This window comes from Aptenodytes patagonicus, chromosome 4, assembly GCF_965638725.1.
Source record: "Aptenodytes patagonicus chromosome 4, bAptPat1.pri.cur, whole genome shotgun sequence".
Lineage (NCBI taxonomy): Eukaryota > Metazoa > Chordata > Aves > Sphenisciformes > Spheniscidae > Aptenodytes > Aptenodytes patagonicus.
The window spans coordinates 59,635,526-59,658,767 of record NC_134952.1 but is presented as its reverse complement, the minus strand read 5'-3'; the positions used below and the strand labels follow the sequence as shown (position 1 = coordinate 59,658,767).

General features: G+C 47.1%; 1 protein-coding gene across 4 annotated transcripts in view; it reads left to right on the top strand.

Moving 5' to 3' along the window:
- The window catches only part of LEF1 (lymphoid enhancer binding factor 1), a 71,842-nt gene that overhangs the window by 28,695 nt on the left and 19,905 nt on the right, over positions 1-23,242 (top strand). For 2 of the 4 annotated variants that reach the window (XM_076336875.1, XM_076336876.1), the window contains exons 4-8: positions 13,579-13,711; positions 17,774-17,864; positions 20,116-20,199; positions 22,066-22,188; positions 22,916-23,078. In XM_076336875.1, coding sequence (XP_076192990.1) covers positions 13,579-13,711; positions 17,774-17,864; positions 20,116-20,199; positions 22,066-22,188; positions 22,916-23,078 — 594 coding nt within the window. The remainder of the gene's footprint in view (positions 1-13,578; positions 13,712-17,773; positions 17,865-20,115; positions 20,200-22,065; positions 22,189-22,915; positions 23,079-23,242) is intronic. The other 2 variants (XM_076336877.1, XM_076336878.1) reach the window with 1 other exon arrangement.

The following is a 23,242-nucleotide window of genomic DNA, read 5'->3' as shown; positions in this document are numbered from 1 at the left end:
AAAAATCAAACTGTTGGTAATGACAGGGCAATGGTAAACTTCGGAAGTGCCTCTTTAATGAAATCAAGCATAACTCTCCTATAATGTTTGTTGAGTTTGGTAGGATTGAAATATAATTGCGGGGCGACCCGTTGCTACTAGCGGGGCTCTGTGTGCAGCCATAAGCCCATCTGGAAGGGTGATTTACTGGAGGCTTGGGCAATCTGGCAATTTAGGCTCTTTTTTACGATGTTTAGACTTCTACCCATGTTATAAAATGCAGCCCAGGGTTTTTATGAGGATGTAGGTGCCTGCTGCACAAAACTTAGGTTGTGGGCTGGGTGTCATTTTTTCCTTTTAAGAGTGATTTTTAAATTTTAAAGGGCAGCTCTTGAATTTAAAAAAAAAAAAATCAAGTCTAGCAGCAGGCAGAAATATCCTATGCAGGATTTAAAAGGCATCACGTGTGTTGTGCATACCAGCAACCTTTTTTTAAGCCCTGTGGCCAACTTGGGGAAGGAGCTTAGTAGTAACAGACCAAATCGAGTGAGGTGGGAAGGGGGAGCAGGTGAGCCCCACATTTCTCCCTGTCTCCCCCCATCTCATGGGCTGCCCAAGCTGGGGCCACCTCAGCCACTGGAGAGCCTTCAGGTCAGTGCCCAAGATGGCCATGTGCCTGCATGGGCAAGGCCTGATAACTGAGGGAAGTGCCTGGTTTTGGGGAGCCCGAGGGTGCTGTGCAGTGCAGTAGAATGAGCTGAGCGGGTCCAGGGCGGTCCAGGCAGCTTCCCGGGGGCGAGCACAGGGTGGTGGGGCAGAGGCGAGGATGGGTGGTGAACGGGGCTGGAGCAAAGCCGGAGGAGAGCCAATGCCACAGACACTGAGAAAGATGCATTTTGGGTCCCGAGGACTCCCTGGGTCACGATCAGCGTTCCTCCAGGGCTCCTTCATTGGCTGCTCTCTGCAGCTGGAGGCAAGGCTTGCCATGAGGTTGCCGTATATGCTTTTTGGGGAGGGGAAAAATATCTTTCCTAAGTTGCTCTGGGAGATAGCAGGCACAAAGATGGGGTGCTCCGTCTTTTGTGGGTACCCCTTTTCCATTCCTTTTTCCAGTTCTCCTGCAAACAGGCTGGCAGCTTGCACAGGCCCATTATAATTACAGTACTCCCCTGACCTGAGTCATCTCCCACCGGCAGCCCATGGCTGGGAGGCATCGGTCCCTTTTTTGTATCTTCTGAGATGCCGATTAGCAAATGGGACTAAAAATATTGAGCATTTAGATTATGTGTCAGTAGCTCAGTGTCCAGCAGTGTTTTGCAGTAGGTTTTTTGGTCCTGTTTATGCCAAGAGTCCAAATGAAACAGTCAGCATCAATGGTTTGGGCCAAAAAAAGTGTTTGCAGCCCTGCTCCTTTGAGCCCGTGTCTTGTTCAAGTCATTCTTTGTTCATCCTTAGCTGGTGCTGTGATTTTTATATTTTTAGCTACGCCTAAATGTAATTTTAGGGCGTGTTTTTGTGTCTCATTGATGTGATGAACCCTCGTGGGACTGATCTATAAAATTAAGTTAGTAGCTTTTCAACACTTTTGTTTGTACTGAAATCATCTTGTACAATGTGGTACAGAAGTAATTCCTGTTGTGACCTTCTACTGATGGTTCAAATAACCTGTCTAAGAGACATCCTGTTTCTGGAGGGCCCTATTGCTTTAATTCCTGTTAAAATTGGTTTTGCCTTCTGTGGAACAGTGCTGCAGAAATTAAGTACTTGCAAATGCGTTTTACCTCCAGATAAACGTTGCAGTTTGCATTTTCAATCCTAGTGAAGCTTTAGCAGACTGCTACTTTTGGCCTAATCATTTGTACGTTTTTAGGGATTTTTTTTTTTTTTTTTTTTTTTTTAGTTTAAAAATGAATATTTTAATTTAAGCCTTTGGACCATCTTGCCCACATCCAATGATGGATGTCTAATGAGATGACTTTTTACCTCCACTAAATGGTTATATTGTTTGCACTGATGTATGCTAAGACTTGATGCATTAAATCTTTGGTCATTAGCAGATGCCATTAGCAGAAAAGTCCAAATCACTTAGAGCTGGGACTTAAGACTCTTCATTAAAACCTGAATTTGCATGTTATTGGATAAATCTGTTAATACGGTTTAGCTGGACTCAGGAAAGTTTCATGAAAACTTTTTCCAGGGTCAGAGGTGCCTGGGAGCCTCAAATTTGGAGAAACTGGCCCCTCTGGTGCTTCCTTCATACCCCATCATACGCCGAGCAACCCCTGCATCGATCCCACCCGGCCCTGCCTGCCCCCACCGTCCTTAACGCCATGCACGCAGCCCCGGCTTTCGGCACTGGGCTTCAAGCTGGACATGGGTCTGCTCCAGTTCTGCCAGGAAATCCCCCTGAAGCGGCTAAAATCCCAACGCTGGGGGCTCCTCCTGGCAAAGTGCAGGCAGCCCTTCCCGCCACTTCGGGGCGGGAGGGGGTTGACCTCGGTGGCTGTTTCCCCATGGGAGCCTTTCAGCAGCAATGCTGTGGTGGGGAGCGGGGCCTGCCAGGAGCAAGGACCAGCCGAGGAGTCATCAATGTAGTCAAATTCATCACTCCTCCTTCTTCACACCTGTTTCTATCTTTATTTTTTTCCCCCTGTTTTTTAGAAGGCAGATGGGGCAGGAGCACTTCCAAAAACATCAGTCATGTTGGGTAGCATCGCCAGCACAGCTTCATCTCTGTTTTGCTAGAACTAAGCAGTTGCTGCCTGGTCAACCTCTAAGTTGCAAATTCAGGCATGGTGAACAGAGGTTTTGGACACGTAAAGGTGTGTCAGGTGCTTGCACAGGCATCTGAGCCCTTGTCCTTAACCTTCTATGAGACAGAGCTCAGATGTCTTCCCGATGCATGTCATGCTCTCGCATTTTCTTAATCAAGAACATTTCTATTCAGTGCATCTTAAAAATTGCTGCTCAAAGAGAAGTTGACCCATTCCGCAATCTTTGGGGCCTCTGGTGGTCTTTGTTATGGCATGTGGTGTTGAATAGGCTGTAACATAGACTTAATGTGAATACATTTAGTGGAGATCTTATTTCAAGCACTTTTGATCCATTGCCTGTGCGATGCCAAAAGGCATCTTCCTGTCACCAGGGTGCAGGACGGGGTTTTTTCTCGGTTTCCCACAGGAGCCTCGGTTTGTATCCTGTGGGACGTGAGGAGACCGATGAGGAAAAGTCGTCCCATCCTGTGACGCACGTTGTCTGCCAGAACAGGAACGCCAGGCTTCAGAGGCTGCCGTCGGACTGCCTGCTTTCACACAAAACTTGTATGTTTATGTAGTAGGTGGCGTTTCACTTGCCTGAGCGGTTTCCATGCTTGATTTAAGTGGTTGCTTGAGGGTGCAGAGGAGTCCCCGGTTTGAATATTGGACCGAAGCGCATCCCTTTGCCTGGGAGAGGCACATTAGCTCGCAGGTCTGAGTACCCTGGAGAAGATGCCAAAGCTGTTGTAAGCGGGGATGCTGATAACCTCGAGGCAAGCAAAACAAGCTTGTGTCTTTGTCTTAACTCAGCAGACAACTCTGGTGACAGAAACCAGAGCAGCGTTGTCCCCAGGGAAGAGCTGAAGACGGCACAAGAGGTGACACCAGGATGGGCTCCAGCATCTTTCCTCCCCACCCCAAACCCCTGTGGCTCCCTGGCACGTAATGGCCCTGCTGATCCCCCCCAGCAAGTGGCCGGGCTGCGGGCACCGGCTCTTCTGATGTCGCGCTTCCTCTGCTGGTTTAGGGCAGCGGTCCTTATCATCAAAGCAATTAATAAGCCAGACCCCTGTGACTCAGAGGCTCGAGCTTGGGCTTGTTAAAACATTGCAGTGCCTCTGTTCCCCTTGGCCAATAGAGAACAGAAAGGGCTCTGGGCAGGTCAGGAAATGATGGGGGAAAATGCCTTTTCAGCTGACAGGACCGGCTTTTGTGTGACAAGGATGCACGAGGCAGGAGCAGGGATGCTGCCTGGGGTAAAGACTGGGGAGCTGCGGCCCGTGGGACATGTTGCCATGCAGAGAGTTAAGTATTTCCAGCGCTGGCGATCCCATTTACCAGGTTTTGGGACTGCTTAGAGACCCCTGGGGTCGAGTGTGATTTGATGCTGCAGGTTGCCGCTTGTTGGGTGCGGGCTTCTTGGTGCACGTATTTACAACAGGAAAAAGATGAACTGTTAGGATGGGCAGAGTTAAAAGGACCATCATGGGGGAACCGGAGCTTAAAACGAGCATTGGCTGGCAAATTGTGGAACATTTACTGGCAATTAATGGCCGTCGGAGAGAACCTAGTGCTGAGTTTGCAGAATGAAATAAAATGCTGCAAAATATTTTAACAGGGAAACCCTTCCCTGCGAGCATGTGGCTTTGCTGGCCCTATCAGTCATTAATACATTTTTATAAAACTTATGGGCTGTGCAACACTAAGTATAATCTGTGTATATGTGAACGTGCAGTATGTAACTAGAAATGGGCTTGTCCTCCCCTGATCGGACCCTTGCAAGACCTGCCTGGCTCCCCGTGTGGTTCACCAGCACTCCAGGTCTCCCGACAGCCTTCCTGAGCAGGCGAGAACAAGCAAATTAAGAAGTCACGGGAGAGAAGAAAACGGAGATAGCAGGGGATTTCTAATCAAGCTATTTTAATACTGGGTGTGCTTTAATCACTTACTTAATGGCAGTGCTTAATGAACACTTGAAATAAAGCATGTTTCTGTCAGAGATTCAACACCCATGTTTTTAAAGCTGTCTTGAGGGAACTCAAATGTTTATTACAACTTTTCAGAAAAAACCCGTCACAGTTGTGCTATATTAATTTCCAAGATTGAAGGGGGGGGGAAGTTGGAAAAAGACAAGAATGTAGACAAGCCGTTAGCGCGGTGGTTTCTCACTAACGTCGCAATTAACCTGAATCCAGTTACTGATTGTAATCCATCTAGATAGATGCTTATCCCAGGCTTTATCAAATCGCATTTACTCTTTTCTTTGCAATGCTCCCCTGGCTGTTGTACTGAAGTTTTTATTGTGTGCCGACCCTTTGGGCTTCAGGCAGAGCGGTTTGCTCCGACTCCTCTTGCCTCTCCTCGTATGCTGCCTGCGTTTCCAGCCATGACACCCCCTTTGCTTTAGGTGCTGATCTTTGTGCCCACAGACCATGGCACACCACCGTCAGCCGTGAAGCTGCCTTTCCCATGCATTGCAGCCACAGCCAGTTGCTGCTGGGTCTCCCAAAAAGGCAGGCAGTCTGGGCAGCTGGAAAAGGGGCACAAACTTTTCCTGCTCCTGAATAACCATGGGAAGCTCTAGCAAGGATCCTGGGTGCCTCCTTCGCCTGCTGATGTGCTGGCAGCTTCTTTTCTTCATCTCCCGGGGGTCTCCTGGGCTGCTGCGGCTCTGTGGTCGGCTGCTGCGGCTCTGTGGTCGCCTGATGCAACGTGTCCTGGGGAGGGCGGGAAGCCTTCAATGACTGACCTAAAGTAACTTTCTTGTTCTCACCTTCCCTGGCTCCCAGCACTAAATACAACTTAATTACCCGGTAAAGTGCTGAAGTACAGGATGTGAGGAAGAGGGGGACCAGGAGGGTTTTTCTCTGACCCCGGTTAGCCATCAGTTTACCCCCTGAAACATCCGATTTTGATTCTAGTTTTGTTCTGACTAAGTGTTAGCAGTTGTAAAGCCGTAAAGCTTCACATCGAAGTGGATGCAGTGTTTCACTTTGCCTCCTTACCGTGGCAAGTCCCTGGGGTGTCACCCCCACTGTTTGTAAGCACAAAAGGTCAGTGAGGTAAATGGCCTCCCATTGCCAAGTTGTGAAGCAGGGTAAAAAGGCGACGCCTTTTTTATTTGGCTTTCATAAATCACAATATTCCTAAGCCCCTGTTTCCTGTGGGCATGCTTTCCCCTCCCTGCTCCTTTTAGCTTCAGGTGAGGCTAAAAGTAGGGTTACAAATCCACCACCACCCTCCCCCCCTTATCTGCTATGTAATTTTCCCAATTGCAGTGTATAACAATTGGAGGAGGGTTTGAAAATTAAGCATAAAATGATCTCTGCTGTCAAGAGCCTAGAAGGAGGTTGGCTTTGGACGTAATCTAAATAAATGGTTTGGGGACAGGGAGAGTAACCTGAGCTCTCTAGATATCAGGCTTGCTGCATCCCTGCAAAGTTGTCTATGGAAAGAGATTGTACGACAGCTCCCAGGGAGGTGGCAAATTGTAATTGCAATTATTGCTGGTGTTGATTAGCTTGTTTCATCTATTGGTAACTAGTTCTGGCCAAAACGTCTTACTGTTACCTCCTCTCCTTCCATCTCTGGTCCCCCTGTGCTAAAGTTTGTCCGTGATGACAGGTCTGTGATGAACCAGGACATGGGCCTGGTTTTGATATTGCTCCAAAAGTACGTTCTTCTTGGTCTTGCATTTTTATTGCAACAGCTGGTTGGCAAAGGCATAAATGCAGAGTTAGTTTAGCCATTAAAATGCTATTGCTATTTTGAGAGGACAACTGAAACTGCCGTCTTCTGGGTTTGCTAAAACCTTCTGCCTAACGATGATTTCAGGGCTCTAAAAACTAGAAGTTAAATAGGCTAAAAAATGGATAGATTTTTTGTGTCTCTTCAGGTCAAGGTATCCTCAAATCCTCCAAGAAGTTATTGGTCCTTTTATTTTGCTGTACTGCTGTAGTAATAGTGGAAGGGTTTGGAGTTGGGTTTTTTTGGAGGAGCTGTCTTTTGTTGTATTTTCCCCCTTGAATTTAACATTTGCTGTCAAACTTGAAGTCATGTTTTTTCAAAATGACCCTTTCTTTCAGGAACAAAAGCGAATACATGCATTTCTCCTTAAGTTTTTATTTGGTTTTTTTGTTTGGTTTTTTTATTGGCTTATTTATTCTGAATTGAGAAGACCATCTGCTAGGGCCTGTACCCAACGCACAACTTGTTGACAGGAGAGGAAAACTAGACAGGCTGAGGCCTTTTTTGGCTTTTTAGAAGCAGCTTCATGTTTAAAGAAAAGAGGAAAAACACAACAAAAAACCAACCCAGCACCTCCTTGGGTGTTGGCCCAGGGATGCTTGGGTCTTGTGTGCACAGGCTCACTTGCTCGCAGGTTCCCTGCGAACCTCCCTGCCCGTCTGTGACCTCCTTTGTAGATGTGTGTCCTTCGCAGGGTCATTAATTTAATATCTTTCTCTGTGCAGCAGCTGGAACAAATGGTCCCCCCAGCTCCAGCGGGAGCTCCCAGCAGCCCGCCTCGCCCGGCGCTGACCTACAGGCATTTTTGCCGTGGCTGTCTTGGCCTTTTTATAGTTTTTGCACACTTGTTGCCTATAGGGTACCTTACAGGTGCAGGCCTTTGCTGAAGCATTAGCTAGCTGTTTGGGGAGGGCTTGGGTTTTGTTTTTTTTCTGGCAGTCTTGCTTTTCAAAATTCAGGAAAAACTTCCTGGATTCAGACTGAATCCGAGATGCAGCATTTCACCATCGACGCACTGGAGATTAATTTGAACTGTCTCAAAGTATGCTCCTTGGATGAGAGGACAGTGCTTGTTTAAAATGGTGAGTAATACTGCCACATTTGTGTGCTGGTAGAGGAGCTCCTCCGCCGGCGCTGGGTGCTGCATGTGGCACAGGAGCCGCTTCCCGCGGGGAGGCAGCAGCTGTGCCAATGCCGCAGCGGGAGGGTTTCTTCCTCCCATCCTTGCCCTGCTCAAAATGCCCGAGTATGGTTCAAGCCTGATGCTTGCAGACTGATTGCTGCTTGCAAGAGAAACATTTGCTCTTGTACTGACTTGGGCGGTTGTTCTTGTGTTACTTTCACGCAGCAATAGTTGTAAACCGGTGTTTGGGTGCATGGCGAAGTTCCTGCCAGGGTAATGCCTACTGCTGGGTCAGGGTCCTTGTCCCTGTGAACTCTTACTCTTTGCCCACTAACGTTTCATTGGGGATTTTGTTTTTTTTTTTTCAGGTCAGTCATAAAACTGAATAGCAGCTTCATCCATGCACTAACTGGTCAAATAATTCAGCTCCTGCTGTTTCCAATAGATGTATTTTCTCCCAGCCCTGCCTGTTTGCCCTGTTGGTGTCCCTTCAGGGGACCATCCCCTGCCTGCACTGCCTCGCCTCAGCCTGAGCACATACTCGGGAGAAATAAAAGATACCATCTGTGAAGGCCAAGCTGATGAGCAAACATCCAAGCAGCAGAAGTGCCCCAGGGAGGGCCGGGGAGAATTCCGTTGGGTGCAAGGCCAGTTCCCAAAGGATGCTGCCACAGGCTCTGCTGCGAGCCTGTGCTGTGGGACCGGAGCCCTGACGGGCCAGTGGTTTAGTCACTCAGGAGCGAGTGTCCCTTTGAGCTGGGTCCTGTAGGGCACAGCTGGGTGTCCCCAGGCCAACAGGCGTGGGTGATCCCTTCGCCGTTAACCTTTAATGTTCATAACAGGTTATGACGAATCCAGCACGGATTCATGAGAGGCAGGTCCTGCTTGACCAACCTGATCTCCTTCTATGACCAGGTGACCCGCCTAGTGGATGAGGGAAAGGCTGTGGATTTGGTCTACCTGGACTTCAGTAAGGCCTTTGACACCGTCTCCCACAGCATTCTCCTAGAGAAGCTGGCGGCTCACGGCTTGGACAGGTGGACTCTGCGCTGGGTCAAAAACTGGCTGGACGGCCGGGCCCAGAGAGTTGTGGTGAATGGAGTTACATCCAGTTGGCGGCCGGTCACGAGCGGTGTTCCCCAGGGCTCAGTTTTGGGGCCGGTCTTGTTCAGTATCTTTATCAATGATCTGGATGAGGGGATCGAGTGCACCCTCAGTAAGTTTGCAGACGACACCAAGTTGGGCGGGAGTGTTGATCTGCTCGAGGGTAGGAAGGCTCTGCAGAGGGACCTGGACAGGCTGGATCGATGGGCCCAGACCAATTGTATGAGGTTCAACAAGGCCAAGTGCCGGGTCCTGCACTTCGGCCACAACAACCCCAAGCAGCGCTAAAAGCTTGGGGAAGAGTGGCTGGAAAGCTGCTTGGCAGAGAGAGACTCTGGGGGTGTTGGTCGACAGCCGGCTGAACATGAGCCGGGCAGTGTGCCCAGGTGGCCAAGAAGGCCAATGGCATCCTGGCCTGTATCAGAAATAGTGTGGCCAGCAGGAGGAGGGAAGTGATGGTGCCCCTGTACTCGGCCCTGGTGAGGCCGCACCTCGAATACTGTGTTCAGTTTTGGGCCCCTCACTACAAGAAGCACATTGACGTGCTGGAGCATGTCCAGAGAAGGGCAACGAAGCTGGTGAAGGGTCTGGAGAACAAGTCTTATGAGGAGCGGCTGAGGGAACTGGGACTGTTTAGCCTGGAGAAGAGGAGGCTGAGGGGAGACCTCATCGCTCTCTACAACTACCTGAAAGGAGGTTGTAGGGAGGTGGGTGTTGGTCTCTTCTCCCAAGTAACTAGCGATAGGACGAGAGGAAATGGCCTCAAGTTGCACCAGGAGAGGTTTAGATTGGACATGAGGAAAAATTTCTTTACTGGAAGAGTGGTTAAACATTGGAACAGGCTGCCCAGGGAAGTGGTTGAGTCCCCATCCCTGGAGGTATTTAAAAGACGTGTAGATGTGGCGCCTAGGGACATGGTTTAGTGGGCATGGTTGTGTTGGGTTGACGGTTGGACTCGATGATCTTAGAGGTCTCTTCCAACCTTAATGATTCTATGATTCTATGATTCTATGACACCCATGTGATAAGGTGCCTTAAAGCCTTACACCTTTGTAAGCCACAAGTCCTCATTTTTAGCTATTTCATTACTTTTTCCAAATTGCAGATCTTGAGCTAGGCTGTACGTTCGATATCCTTTACTTTCCAGGGTGTGTGAAGAAGCTTAGGCCCAGAGTTTAATGAAGGTGATGAAACTGATGTGGTGTAGAAGTACACCACGTACGCTGCATCAGAGCTGTGTTAGGAACCATTTCAATGAACGTCCAACTTCTTCAGATTGTCTTGGAAATGAGAATTGCATTCTCATCTGCTTTATTGTGTTTCTAGAGGCTGCTTAGGTACCAGCTTGCATCAAAATATTACATTTTGGTGGGTGGATGAAGTATAATTTCTCTACTGAAATATTGAAGAACCTCATGTAGGACAATGGGTAATTATGTAATTGTCTCATCAAAGGCATGTGTGATCGGGTTTTGCAGGAGAAGATTTTTAAGGTTGTATTGAGGAGAAAAGGTCCTCAACCTTAATATACCGTGCCTATGTTAGATGTAAACATCACCAGTGTGCCGGGGAGAGCCGTGGTGATTGCTAGCTTGGTTGAGCAAAGCATGGGGGACTGAGCTCCCCCTGCATGGAGATCATGTTGACCCAGATCGGCAGTCCCTGGGTTCAGGTCTCTGTCAATCACTCAAGTGTTTCTGCAGCTGTATGCACTGTCTTCAGAGAATTTGGGGAGATGAATGTAGTAGGGATGGCATGTTTGTGGGAGGAGGAGGAAGCCTACGGGCAAAGACACTGGGTTGCAGTAGGAGGAGTCTAATCAGCACTGTCTTGTACCTCAGCGTGAGGTAGGATTTTGTCCATGTTACTCAGCCCTGAAAAGCCTTTGGGGCAGCAATGCCCACTGCGAGCAGTAGGTGGTGGAAGGGGCTTCAGCATCGTCCCCAGTCCAGATGTCCCCAAGAGTGAAGGGTGCAGGCCAGCATCTGTGGGACTGGCTGGGGCGCATGGGGCCAATCTGCTCCTCCCCTCGCCCCAGCCCGGGGGTGGAAGGGTTGAGAGGGTGGTGAGAGGGGCATCCAGATCTGCATATGAGATCTTGGTCTCCTGCCCTGAAGCCTCTAGGAGGAGGGCCCAGATAACACATCTGGGTTGACTTGTAGGGCAGGTGTCATAGCAGAACCGATTTAGTCCATAGGGCTCTTGGAAAATAGGTCATCAGGCCGTTCTCATCCTGGTTTCATTTTACATGTGTCGCCCTGTGTTTTCTCCCCCTGTCAATCACTGTGGTCATCTTGGTGGGACCACAGGGAATGGGGAGGCTCAGCCTGTGCCCACCGAGCCCCTGTCTGGTGGCTCGTCTGGGTGCCCAGCAGGATTTAGGTGGCCAGAGCTCCCTAGGTCCTCCCAAAGCGGTGTGGGGCAGGCAGGCTGGAGAGCTTTTTATTATTGTTATTATTTATTATTACTATTTTTTTTTTTTGGTTTCTGGCTCTGCAAGACCCCCAAATGTTCTTAATGGCGATACGGCCCGTTTATATGTTAATTTTAAGCCCGCTAACAAGCGGTTTGCTTTTCTCCTGACTTCTCACAGTTCCTTCGCCCGTTGAAAGCTGCTGCCGTGGGCTTAGGGGATAAGGTGCCGAGAATTAGAAAATAAAATAAAATCTGCAGGATGCTGGAGAGCGAGGGGGTATGGAGATTGGCTTGCTCAAAGTACAAACGGGTGATTTCTGAAAGCAAGTAACCCTGATACCAGGGGCGTGCATGACAATTACATCCAGTATAATACAAAATGTTAATTACTAAATTTTGAGAAATTAATGCTGATTAGCAGCTGCGTGTATGTGACCTAAATACATCTATTGCTTGATCTTTATTCATAATATACAGTTTATTGTTGATAAAGTAATTGCTGAATGGTGGGCTGTCCCACAAGTCTCGTAGCTAAAGACGGAGGCCTGATTCGTCAAGCATCTGAAATTTGTTGGCATCTGTTTTTTGTTGAATTTATACAGACAGGGAAGATGAATAGCAGTCTGAGCTATCCCCTTTACAACTCAACTCATATATATTATTGAGAATTCATACTGCTTTTATTATTTGGTCACAAAAATGGACCTAATGCTTGTTGGTTTTAAAACACCTACTGGCGCTGCTTTCTCTCTCCATCTTGCAAAATATAAGACAAGGCCGAAGCTTAAATTAAAATCCTCAGGTTCTTATCTCTTTCCCACAGGAAAGCAAATCTGTGTTGAAAACCGTAAAATTAAGAGGAGAGCAAGGATAGCATAATTTAGCAAAAATTCATGGCACCAGATTCTGAGCTATATGACTGGAGGGATAGGTCAGACATTAAGAAGATACTGCCTGCTAATGCAAGTTCCTTAAGGTGGTGCTCTGGAAACAAGGCAAGCAGAAAATGCTGCACTGGTTCCCTTTTGCTCCCTTTCCCCTACTCCTACCGGCCTTAACAATAAATTGAGTTGTCCATTTAATAACCCTTCTGCTTCTAGAAGTCCAGAGAAATCCTGGGTTTGTACTTGGAGTATTGTCCTAACATCTATTTGTGCTGGGATTTCCATAGTGAGCTCAAAGAAAACTAATTTTGTTGGGCTTTTAAATTATTTTTTCCTTTTCTTAACTCCTAGTATTTGACAGGCTGTCATTGCTGAGTTTTATCAGCGTTTCTTTCTGAAGGACTATTACTTTTTTCTGCCTTTTTTTAAAATTAATTTTAATAAAAACCTGTTTGGGGCATAATTATTTTTGCTAAGGGGCAGGGTACAGAGTGGCAGGGTACAAATGAATAGTGCCTGTTACATGCTGGCATCATTGCTACATCTCATCCCACCATGGGAAGAGCAACTTGTGTTTCAGGCAGCAATAGTATGGCAGCATTTTGTCGGGACAGACGAGTCCCGTTGTCTTGCAGCCTTGATCCAAGAGCGTGATTTTGGGCAGCGTCCTTCTGTCATGCCGAGTGCCTCCTCCCCTGCGCCTCTGTGGGAAGGGCCGATGGGAAGCACGCGTCTTGGCCTGCATGGACGGCACCCGTTTCGGGACCCTCTTGGGATTTGTAGCACTTCTGATTTCTCCTTGGTGTGACACGGCGAGAGGCCTCCCAGCCATCCCTGGGTGGTCAGCAGGTCTCCTCCCTAACTGACCCCTCTGAGAGGCCACTGCCAACCACTTATATATGAAATTAGGCTTTTAAGCGTGGCTGTTCAGTTACCTGCTACCCAGACCAGGAGACTTCAAGTGGAGTTTGTGAAATTGCCACGGGAAAAGCCCACTGTACCCTCTGGCAAGGCTGGGGGCTTGTCCCCGCTGCGCCATGCCGCGGTTGCGCAGGAGAGCGATGGAGAGGAGGAGTGAAGTCGATGATGCTTGTGTTGCTCTTAAGGCCGGAGATGTGGCAAACCTGCACTTTAAACGTAGGGGGTTTTTTGATGCTGATCCCGTAACCGAACGGTTTCTTCAGTGCTGCTGCTGGCTCTGCCGTCCTTCCGTCGCAGCCGTCGGTGTGCGGTGCCTGCCTGGCGTGGTGCTCCTCCTGCCCTGCGGCCCGCTGGCCGCCACTTCCCCAGCCCCATCTCCGTGTCTCCCAAACGCCTTTCCTCCTGCTCCCGGCCCTACCCATTTCCCTGCATTTCCTCAACGCCCGCACCCCTCCTCAGGCGCCGGTGGTTCGAGGATGCTGATTCTGGCAGCAAACCTGGTTGCCGTCCGCCAGCCCCAATGTTGTGTCCCCCTCCCTTCAGTAATGCAAATACGTAACAATTGCACTTTGGAAGTGCCTTTTTTTTTTAATGCAGAAGCCCCACCTCGCTAATACTATTTAATTTAATTTTTTTTCTTCTCTTGCAGTCAAACAAGGTGCCAGTGGTACAGCCTTCTCATGCGGTTCACCCCCTCACCCCTCTTATCACCTACAGCGATGAGCACTTTTCCCCGGGGTCGCACCCGTCTCACATCCCCTCCGACGTCAGCTCCAAACAAGGTGAGCCCATCCCGTCCTGACAGGTATGCAGAGCAGTCCCCGTGCCCCCCGTGCTGCTGATACAGCTTTATTCTTAATATTTTAGAGGGAGGGTTCCAGGCGTGCGTGCCTGCTTTCAGAGACGGTAATTCTGCCATGATGCTGATATTTAACTTGGCTGTTTAAATCTTCGTGCTCGTTCTAATGTGATAATTCGGGCTTGCTTTACTCATCAAAATCTTTTAAAATCTCAGTAAGCAGCAGCCAGTCCTCACCACCCCCTGTTGTGCCTGAGGCTTGCAGCGTGCAGACGCAGAAACGGCAATCATCCCTCACCTTCCCGAAAACTGGGGAAGAGTACTTCAGTAGTGGTGTTATTGAAACCTTTTCTTTCTCCCTTTTACTCAAAGTTGTATTTTATGTCCTTGTATTCTGGCTGTCTGAATTCTTCCATACGTCAGCTGGCATAACTGAAGTGTAGCCCATAAAATGCAGTTTTGAGCCTGCGCAGGTTAAGGCTTTGCAAACATGACATTTTTTAACCTTCTGATGCCCACTGCCTTCTGCAGAAAGCATCGGTTTAGATGCCAGAGTCGCGGGTGTCAGTTTTCTCTGCGCCCCTAGGACTGCTTAAAACAAACAAAAAAGCCCCCCAGATCCTCATCTGGGAGCGTCAGACCAGCCCCGCTCTGGGTCAGTCTGTGGGCCCCCAGGAAAGCACTGACAACCTCTGAGGTGCCGAGCCCAGCCTGCACCGAGCTCCCACCCAGCGCCCCGGCGAACCCTCCCCAGGAAACCCCTGGGTGTGTTTGCTTGCATTGGGATGCAGGAGCTGGGGGGGATGTGATGGTTGTTGGGGGGGTGCAATAGGAGGACTGACCCCGGACAGCGCAGGTCTGAGCCAGGGTTTGGGTAAGCAGCCTGAGGAGGAGAAGCCTGCACGGGAGAACTGGTGGCAAGGAGGGAAGGAGAGGGAGCAGAGGGTTTACAAAGGCGTTCGCTGTAGTCGGGATGTCAGTGCATGGGTGTGAAGTTTGTCAGTGCAAGGGCTGGGCCTGGAGGGTGCCTGTCCTTGCCTCTTTCTGCACACACGTGTCCCACCATGTGGCGTGACACCTAGTTGACAAGTTCATGAAGCTCTGCTTTACCTGGGCACATGTCCACGTGCACAGTTGTCCCATTTATCTGGAGAGGTGTCGCGCCACCATCGTTCAGGGAGAGAGACTTTTTTTAGTTCTGACTTTCCCTGAATGCCTAGTTTTTATTTTGGCCTTGCTCCGCAGATAATGAGATGGGCTACATCCAGAAAATACCATGGCCTTGTGGCTCTGTGTGGTTTTTGCTGTTTGTTGGTTAGTTGGTTGGTTTGGGGTTTTTTTAGGGAGTGGGAATACAAGAAGCACTCTGCCTGGAAAGCCTGGCCTGTAAATACATGTATAATACCTTTTTCAGAGTTGGAAGAAGCAAATGGAGACCTCTTGTCCTCATTTGTCTTCCTCCTTTGCATCAGTGCCCAGGAGAAGGATATTCGCGTTCATTCCTTGAAATCCCATGGGTGCCATATGTGTTAGAGTACAGGATTTCAACCTCTTGCCCAAGCTGGCGGTGATGGCTGGGACACACCCCGCTGCTGCAGTTCGTGAGCTCAAGAGGTTTTCACTTACTGCGCAATGAGTTTGCCCTTCTGCACCCCAATTCTTTGCCTTTACCCCTGGTTTATTCTTGTACTCCTCTCCTGCAGACCCAAACTGAACATCTAGTTTGTTGTTTCTGCTGCCCGTCCTCCCTTCTGCCTTGTCTCGCCCTCTTCCCTGTCCAGCCCTTGTGCATCCCACCGCTCACGTCCCTGTCCCCAGGCACAAGCCCAGAGAGGGGCTCTGCTGGGGGGCGGACGGGGGCGTCTCTGTTGCAGAGCTCGTGCCCCTCTGGTGTTCCTGAATGGGCTCTCAATCCCTTTGCACAATGTCTGGTGGAGATGGGGACAGATAACTCAGGCTGGAGACTTCTGGTTTTGGCTGTGACGGCGTCCTTGATGTGTGTGGTCTTTCCATGCTCCCCGTTTCGGCGCCGCTGGCGTGTGGGAGCAGCCCCAGTGAAGTGGCCCATGCAGTTGCTGTAAAGGGATTTTTTTCCCTCAGGTCCTCTGCCAAACGCCTCCGACCATTGTTTCTGTCCTCGCCTCCCACCGTGGCGCTGCCCCAGTGCCCCAGCCGAGACACCGGGGTGCCCTCCTCCCACCGAAATCCCCCAGCAGGGAGGCAACGGGGGGCCCACAGCAGCTTGCCCGCAGTACTGCCTCTCGCACCCCAGGCACGTTGAGATGGACACACAGCCACCGCCTTGCCAAAGGCGGTCACTTCTTTCTTCCATTTTATTTTATTTTATTTTATTTTATTTTATTTTATTTTATTTTATTTTATTTTAATTTTTTTTATTTTTTTCTTCACCCTCCCGTGAGCAAAAGCTTGCTTCAGAGAGCGCTGGCCGTGAGGTAGCTGCATATGTTCTTGCTGGGTGTTAGGTAGCTGACAGCCCCCCGTAAGGGGCCACAAGTTTTGGACTAGCGAATAACCACTGTGCGTTAGTGCAGAAAGAGCAGCGTCGTCTCCGTGGGTCAGGATTTTGGGGAAGGAGCGGCCCAGCTCCTTGTGCAGAACTTGGTCTGGCAGGGGCAAGGTCGTGTCGTCACTCCCAGGAGCATCAGCTGTCACCAGAGATGAGAGAGATGAGAGGCTGGGCTTGTTTTTCACCTTTTTTTTTTTAAAACTGCTCTGAAAGAGCATTCCCTCTCACAGAAAAACCCTGGGATAAATGAAGTGTATATAAAGTGTTCCCTCTCCTGTCAGCCACCAGCTGGTTTACACCTTTGAAAAGACAACTGGCCAAAAATACAATCCTCAGGCTGTGGTCCCAAGTCTGAGAATTTAGCTTTTTTGAGACGGTAACACCACCAGTATTGTTTTCCATCATTTTCTGTGCACAATCCCGAAAGATATTCTTCAAATCTTATAATTAAATTCAGAAGATTTAAATACAAACTGGGGGGGGGGGGCGGAAATCAGTAGCATCAATCTATAAACCAAGTCTCAAGGTAGCACACACTCAGTCTTGGACCTTTGGAGTGTCACCACATAAATATTTAATGCCCTTTTAAAGCAGCTGATTTAACATATGAAGTAGACTTAACAATTCCTTCTGCTTCAGCCCCCTCTTCCCCAAACACATTTAAATAAACCGATGTCTTTGTGGCCTCTGCAACCGTAATTCCATGTCTCCTGGGGGCACGAGGTTTAGGTGAAGAATGGAGACCGTGGACCCTTTTGGGATGAGGATTAGCTTTAATCTTGAGGTGATTCTTGCAGTTGTAGGACTCTGTGTTCTGGGGAATGTGAGCTGATGGATCATTTCTGATGGGACTCTTATTTTTCCATGAAATACTACCAATGCAAAACAGATTGACCTTGGAGCCCAGAGGAGTCAACTTGATGAAGAGCTTAGTTGGAGCTGGAGTGACAATTGGAAGCCAAATGAATCATATCAAGTGTGACCATTACAGGCCTGAAAATGATTCTTAATTAACCACTGATCCTCTGTGGTAGCAAGTTTCCAAAATCTGTGAATCCATAAGGGAACCCGCGAAAACGTACAAGTAGCAATTTACCTAATCTAATAGTTCTGCTGTGCTGCCATTTTGACAACGCTTTATTTTCCTCTTGTTTCATGCTGTGTTAGAAGAGGTCCTCAGGATCCAATCGGGTTTGGTGAAACCATTGAGAGGACAGTATTGCCTAACGCGCTTTACAGGAGACCTAAACTTGCACAGGCCCTTACCCATACATTTATTCCCTCCTTCCACTTTGTTTTTTCCACTATTTCCCTTTGAATTGCAATATCGTGTGCAAGTTATTTATTATTTTAAAGGTGGCAGGGGTAGCCTTTTACTTTTAAGACTAACCAAGGAGGTGATTATTTCTTATCCAGAGCACCAATTCCATTGTAGTGTTGGCCGTGTTAGCTGTGAACTGTAGCTCACGTGTAGTATTTTGAGGGGAAAGTCATTCATTCTTCTGTGCTCTTTAACAGGCATGTCCAGGCATCCTCCAGCTCCTGATCTCCCTACCTTCTATCCCTTGTCTCCAGGGGGGGTTGGACAGATAACACCACCTCTTGGCTGGTAAGATCTTTTAGCTTCTTTTCAGACAAAGGTGCATGTTCACACCATTCGCTGTTGTTGAATCGATCGCAGCATTTACAAAATAAGAATGTCGCTGCAGTAAGAAATTACTACGTTATTTTAGTTGAAAAGATCAAAAAATGTCAATCTTTGAAATGAATTGAATCTGGTTTTTGAACACGTACAGAAATTTAAGTGTGTAGATTTCACTTTGAAGTCTATATATTTCTTATGGCTCAGATTTGTGGCTCTTGGCATTTGGAAAGATAGCAGAAAACAGTTCTCAGGGAATTAAATGTAAATTTTTAATAAACAAACTTGCAATTACTGAGGGAAGGGGAGGTAAGAAGGAACTTTGAAGTGTGTGTGTGTGGGAAATCTTGAAACTGCACCAAAATGGCGAACAAACTTTTGTAGTCTGCTGCTTTTTACAGTTTCTGTATGGAGAGAAGCCTCTGTCATGGGGAGATTTTGCTGCTCTTGCTAATACTAGCCCTCTCAGGATCTTTCTCTGCCATTCAGGGTGTCATTTTCCTTTTGGAGGAAATGCGTGGTATTTTCAGAGTAATCAATTTCGCAGGATGCTTCATGTCTGCTTGGGGGTAGATAGGTACTTGCCCTCAGATCTGTCAGAGCAAGGAATAAGGAAACTCAGCAACAATTTCAGTGCTTTAGAATCTGTATCTTGACTAATCTGTGCCCATGCAACGAGTGATGCAGATTTATTTTTTTTTTTAGTGTGTTTATGGGAGGGAAACATGATCCGGATGACAATGGGCATAGAAAGTAGAGAGCAGAAGATGGTGAAATGCTGTATTGCTGGCAAATCTTTCAGGAAGTGCCACATGCCTTTTTGGAATAAATTATTGTCAGATACCAAACTAAAATATGAAGTATCTGACTCTCCTATTTTTTTTCTCATTTCCGCCCCCCGCCCCTCCCCGTTCGTTGCTGCTCGGCTGACTCCCTGCCTCCACCACCACCAGGCAGTTCCTGGCATTCGTTTTCCAGATGTGGTCAATCATTTCCTTTGAATGGTTTCTCGATGCAGAGGGTGGGGGGAGGGAAGAGGGAAAAGAGAAAGAAGAGGAGAGACAAGATCCAATCTTATAAGGCTTGGGGATGTGTTCAGCAGCGCTCACTGACAGCAGGACGTACCCAGCCATCCCTTATGCTATATGGCTTCCAGCTGCCTTCTGCGCAGTAGCGCTACTGAGACTCCCTCCACCTTTTTTTTTTCCCCTTCCCTTTGAGTACTGCTCATTTCTAGTAACGTGCTCCAAGTGTGAAACCTGTATCCTGAACCTTACAAAGGCCAATATCCCTTTTTTTCCCCTCTGAAAGCTAATCTGCCAGTCAATAAGTAACTGTTTGAATAGGATTGATGTGTGTGGTGGTCTTTCTGAGCTGGTTCAGGTATTTGGGCTGAACTGCTATTTGTTTGCATTACCATAGCATGCTACTTCAGGGTGTTAACTGTAGTCACAACCTGAACCGTTGCTAACTGAAAGTAAACAAAATGTAGTGACGATGATAAAAACTAGAGCGTTCAAATGACAGGCTGGTGACAAAATATTCCGTATATGTGGGAGTATAAAGGAGGTAAGAATTTCACACAAGCTTCTTTTACTGGAGTGCAAAGTTTGAACTTTAAGTAGTTAAGATGGACTTGTGTTGCTGTGGGCTTTTAGGTGGTTGTGGGGTTTTTTTATCAAATAATCTTCTACTTTCTTAGAAAAGCTGGCCACTTCTACCTCACTGTAGAAGATGCAAATGGAGAGAGTCCTAAGTTTTCAAAGACTTAGAAAACCTTTTGAACAGTTTTATTAGCTTGACAATTCAGTCTGGTGTTCTTGTACTGATCTACATTAGAACTATTTGGAATAAAATGCCTCTTTCCTAAGAGCTAGTTAACCAAATCTGATTCCAGTGCTTTTAAAACTACGTGAGAGAGGGATAGAGATAGAGTGTGTGTGCGCGCGTGCACGTGTGCTTTGGGGGAGGAAGGCTGGTTGTTTTGCTTTCTTCCCCAGTGGAAAGCCAGATTGAGAATCTTTCAGTAGCAAGGGAGAAAGTCCAAAGTGTTCAAGTATTTGTTAGCTTTGAATACAGCAGAACTCTTGAAAGTGTTACCTATTACTATTTTTTGTGACTAGTACTGACTGAGTTCCCATCAAGTGCTTGTAAGTCTAGAGTAACTACTGAATACCGTATCGTATGATTGATGGGTTCCTTTCTTCTGTGACCTCAGGCAAGGTCAGCCTGTATATCCCATCTCGAGTGGATTCAGGCAGCCCTATCCATCCTCACTCTCAGTCGACCCTTCCATGTCCAGGTAGGTGTAGGAGGTGAATGACTGACTGGGGAGTAACTGCTGGCGTTAGAGGGCAAGTTGCTCTTCTGCTTGCGTCTTGGTCTGCCTTTGCTTGCTTTTCAGTCAGCTAAAACTTTATGCGTACATTTTTATTTAACATATTTGTGTATATACAGTTTGCCTGGATCCCACACTGGTCTCATTCAGCATTTTCTTGGCAGTCTCTGAAGTATTGCAATTAGGAGCACCGGTGAATTGTCAACAATTAATTGAGCTGTTTCATCTGAAATGAGTCGTTTCTAGTTCATTTCTAGATGCAACATATAGTGTGCATCCTTGGGTTTTCCTCATGCAAGTATGCAACCAGCTGGATTGTCACTCTAGTCTGCGTTCTCTAGTTCTAATTTCAAAGTTGTTGGTAATTAATCTTGAATCATTTAGGTATCACTCCATGTGGAAACTTGCTCGCAAATAGGTATTTCATAGCCCAAAGCCACTAATGGCAAGGGATGCCAGCACAGTGTGTTTGTACTGGTGTGTGAATCAGGCACTGTGTCTTTATGTCTTAAGTGCAAGCAAGCAATGCTAACTGGCCATGACACACTCCAGACCTCCTCTCCTCTGCTTTTGCACTCTAAAGACAGCTTCTGCATCCCGTGCTTGGTGTACACAAGGTTGCAATATACCATTCTTGGGGTTTTTTTGTGTGACCTGTAGAAGACACATCCTCTTGCATGGGGACTTAAGACAGGCCACTTGATAAGTGGTGGGTCCTCTTGCTTCTATTTGTGTGGGCTCCTTTGGATTATCACTGTCCCTTCACTTCTTTACGGGGGAATGATAAGCATGTGGCTGTCAGGGTGATTGGGAAGAAAACCCATTCTTTCTCCATAATCAAATGACCTGATTTGGTTACAGGGCTTTGTGTTTGCTTTATTTTAATGGCATGAAGGAAAAGGGCAAGGTGACAAGGGAATGGAGAAAGGAGAGGCTGGATGTGATTCCTTAACCAGTGCTCATTCAGCAAACCTTTGGAGCATGAGCTTGCTTTTGATGTTAATGGTACTTTCCACCAGTTCAAAATAAAGCATGCAGGTTTTCTGCTGTGCCTGAGCTTGCAATGCTCAGCACCTTCAAGATCCGTCTCAGCTATCCTTGAGGATGACCTGGGTTAGTAGGGTGGGATGATTGAGTTAGTGGCACTTTGGTTTTCTTTATTTTCCTTCTTGTCCAAACGAAAGGAAGGTTTATTTAGGACAAAAGTCTCTCTCTTTCCCCTCCCCCCCTTCTTCCAGGATGCAGGATTTTTTTAGTTTATTTTTCTTTTAAGCATTTGAGGGAAGGATAGTGAGTTTAGGTGAAGTGATGTTAAAATCTTCTAGCTTAAGTACCTTGAAAAGTAAGAGATTCCTTAGAAAGACATCAGGGACTTCCTGAAAAGACTCTTCTTCTTTTATTTTATTTGTTTCTGCATGGCAGTTCCCTCCTTTGCATTGGCTGGTGGTGGATATTTTAAGACTGTTTATATCTTGGTGTGGAAATACAGTTTTTGGTTAAGAAATGTGTATTTTTATTGCTAGTCAGTGCAACAGTACAACCATTAAATGTTTCTTGTGTGCATTTTAAAACTGTTTGCCTGAAAGGTAATAAAATAACTTATTTACAACCAAATTGTTGACTGATTTGTTTGTTTGTTTGTTTGTTTTTCTTGAATAAGTGGGCTACAATGCACAAATCTTAGCCAAATATTTTCCATGCACTCTTAAAGAATTGTCTTCCATTGCAAGCTCCGTAGCGTTTGCATTCTTGGGGCATCCCACTGCTGTCATACATGTTTGATGCCTGTCTTCAGTAGGGTTACAGACCTTCCTTTGTTTTCTCTTTTAGGTTTTCACATCACATGATTCCTGGTCCTCCAGGCCCTCACACAACTGGAATCCCTCACCCAGCTATTGTAACACCTCAAGTAAAACAAGAACATCCGCACAACGACAGTGAGCTAATGCATGTGTGAGTCTGCCTTTCTGCACTAGCCCTTAATCTATAAATGTTTGAGAACTAACTCTATCTGAAGAAGAGTCAAGGAGGTTAAAAAAAAAAAAAGTGCCTTTCCTGTCCTCTCTGAATTTTAACTCTTCTCCTATAACTAAAATGGGAGCTGTGGGCTACTGTTTGGGAAGAGTGATGAGACATGAAGCCATTTCTCATTCCAGTCCAGCACATTCTAGCTATCAGCAACAGTCATCTTGATTCAGACATAATCATAGACCTGTCTACCTGTGGATGTTGCTTGAGTGTGAACTCACAAAATTCTGCTGGAAGAGGTCTTAACTGCAAAATCTACTAGTAAAAAGCAGCCCTTTTGCTTCGTACTTGAAGGCAAAAGGCCTAAGAAAGAAGTGGATGAGGAGCTATCCTCCTGCCTGTAGCAGTGGTCTTCTAGGGTACTATGGATAGCCATTCAAAAAGAGAATTGAGACAAGTGATGCATTTGGAGCGGATTCACAGATCAAATGTTATTTGCCAAAGGATGTCAACCCGCCATCCTCCCTGAATATTAAGTCAGTTCTCTGAAAAGATATGGAAGTGGATGGGACATGACCAATGAAATTCTCATTCTTACTACTTAAATGCTAGCGTAACCACAGGTTGGTAATTTTCCATTGGGTTTTTTTTAGGCTGAAGGTAAATGGATGCTTTTTTTCCTTTCCTTTCCCTTTCCCCCACCACGTTTTAGGAAGCCTCAGCATGAACAGAGGAAAGAACAAGAGCCAAAAAGACCTCATATTAAGAAACCTCTGAATGCTTTCATGTTGTACATGAAAGAAATGAGAGCGAACGTTGTAGCAGAGTGTACTCTGAAAGAAAGCGCAGCTATCAACCAGATTCTTGGCAGAAGGGTAGGTACAGGAGGGGGGGTGTGTACTCACGTGTGCTGCTAATTTGTGTGTGTTTCCCTTTAGTTGGGTGTGATGGTTCACTTTCTGCTTGAGGTGCTAACTAATGTGCAACTATCAAATTAGCTATAAAAGATAAAACATGCAACTACAAATAAAAGCAGTAT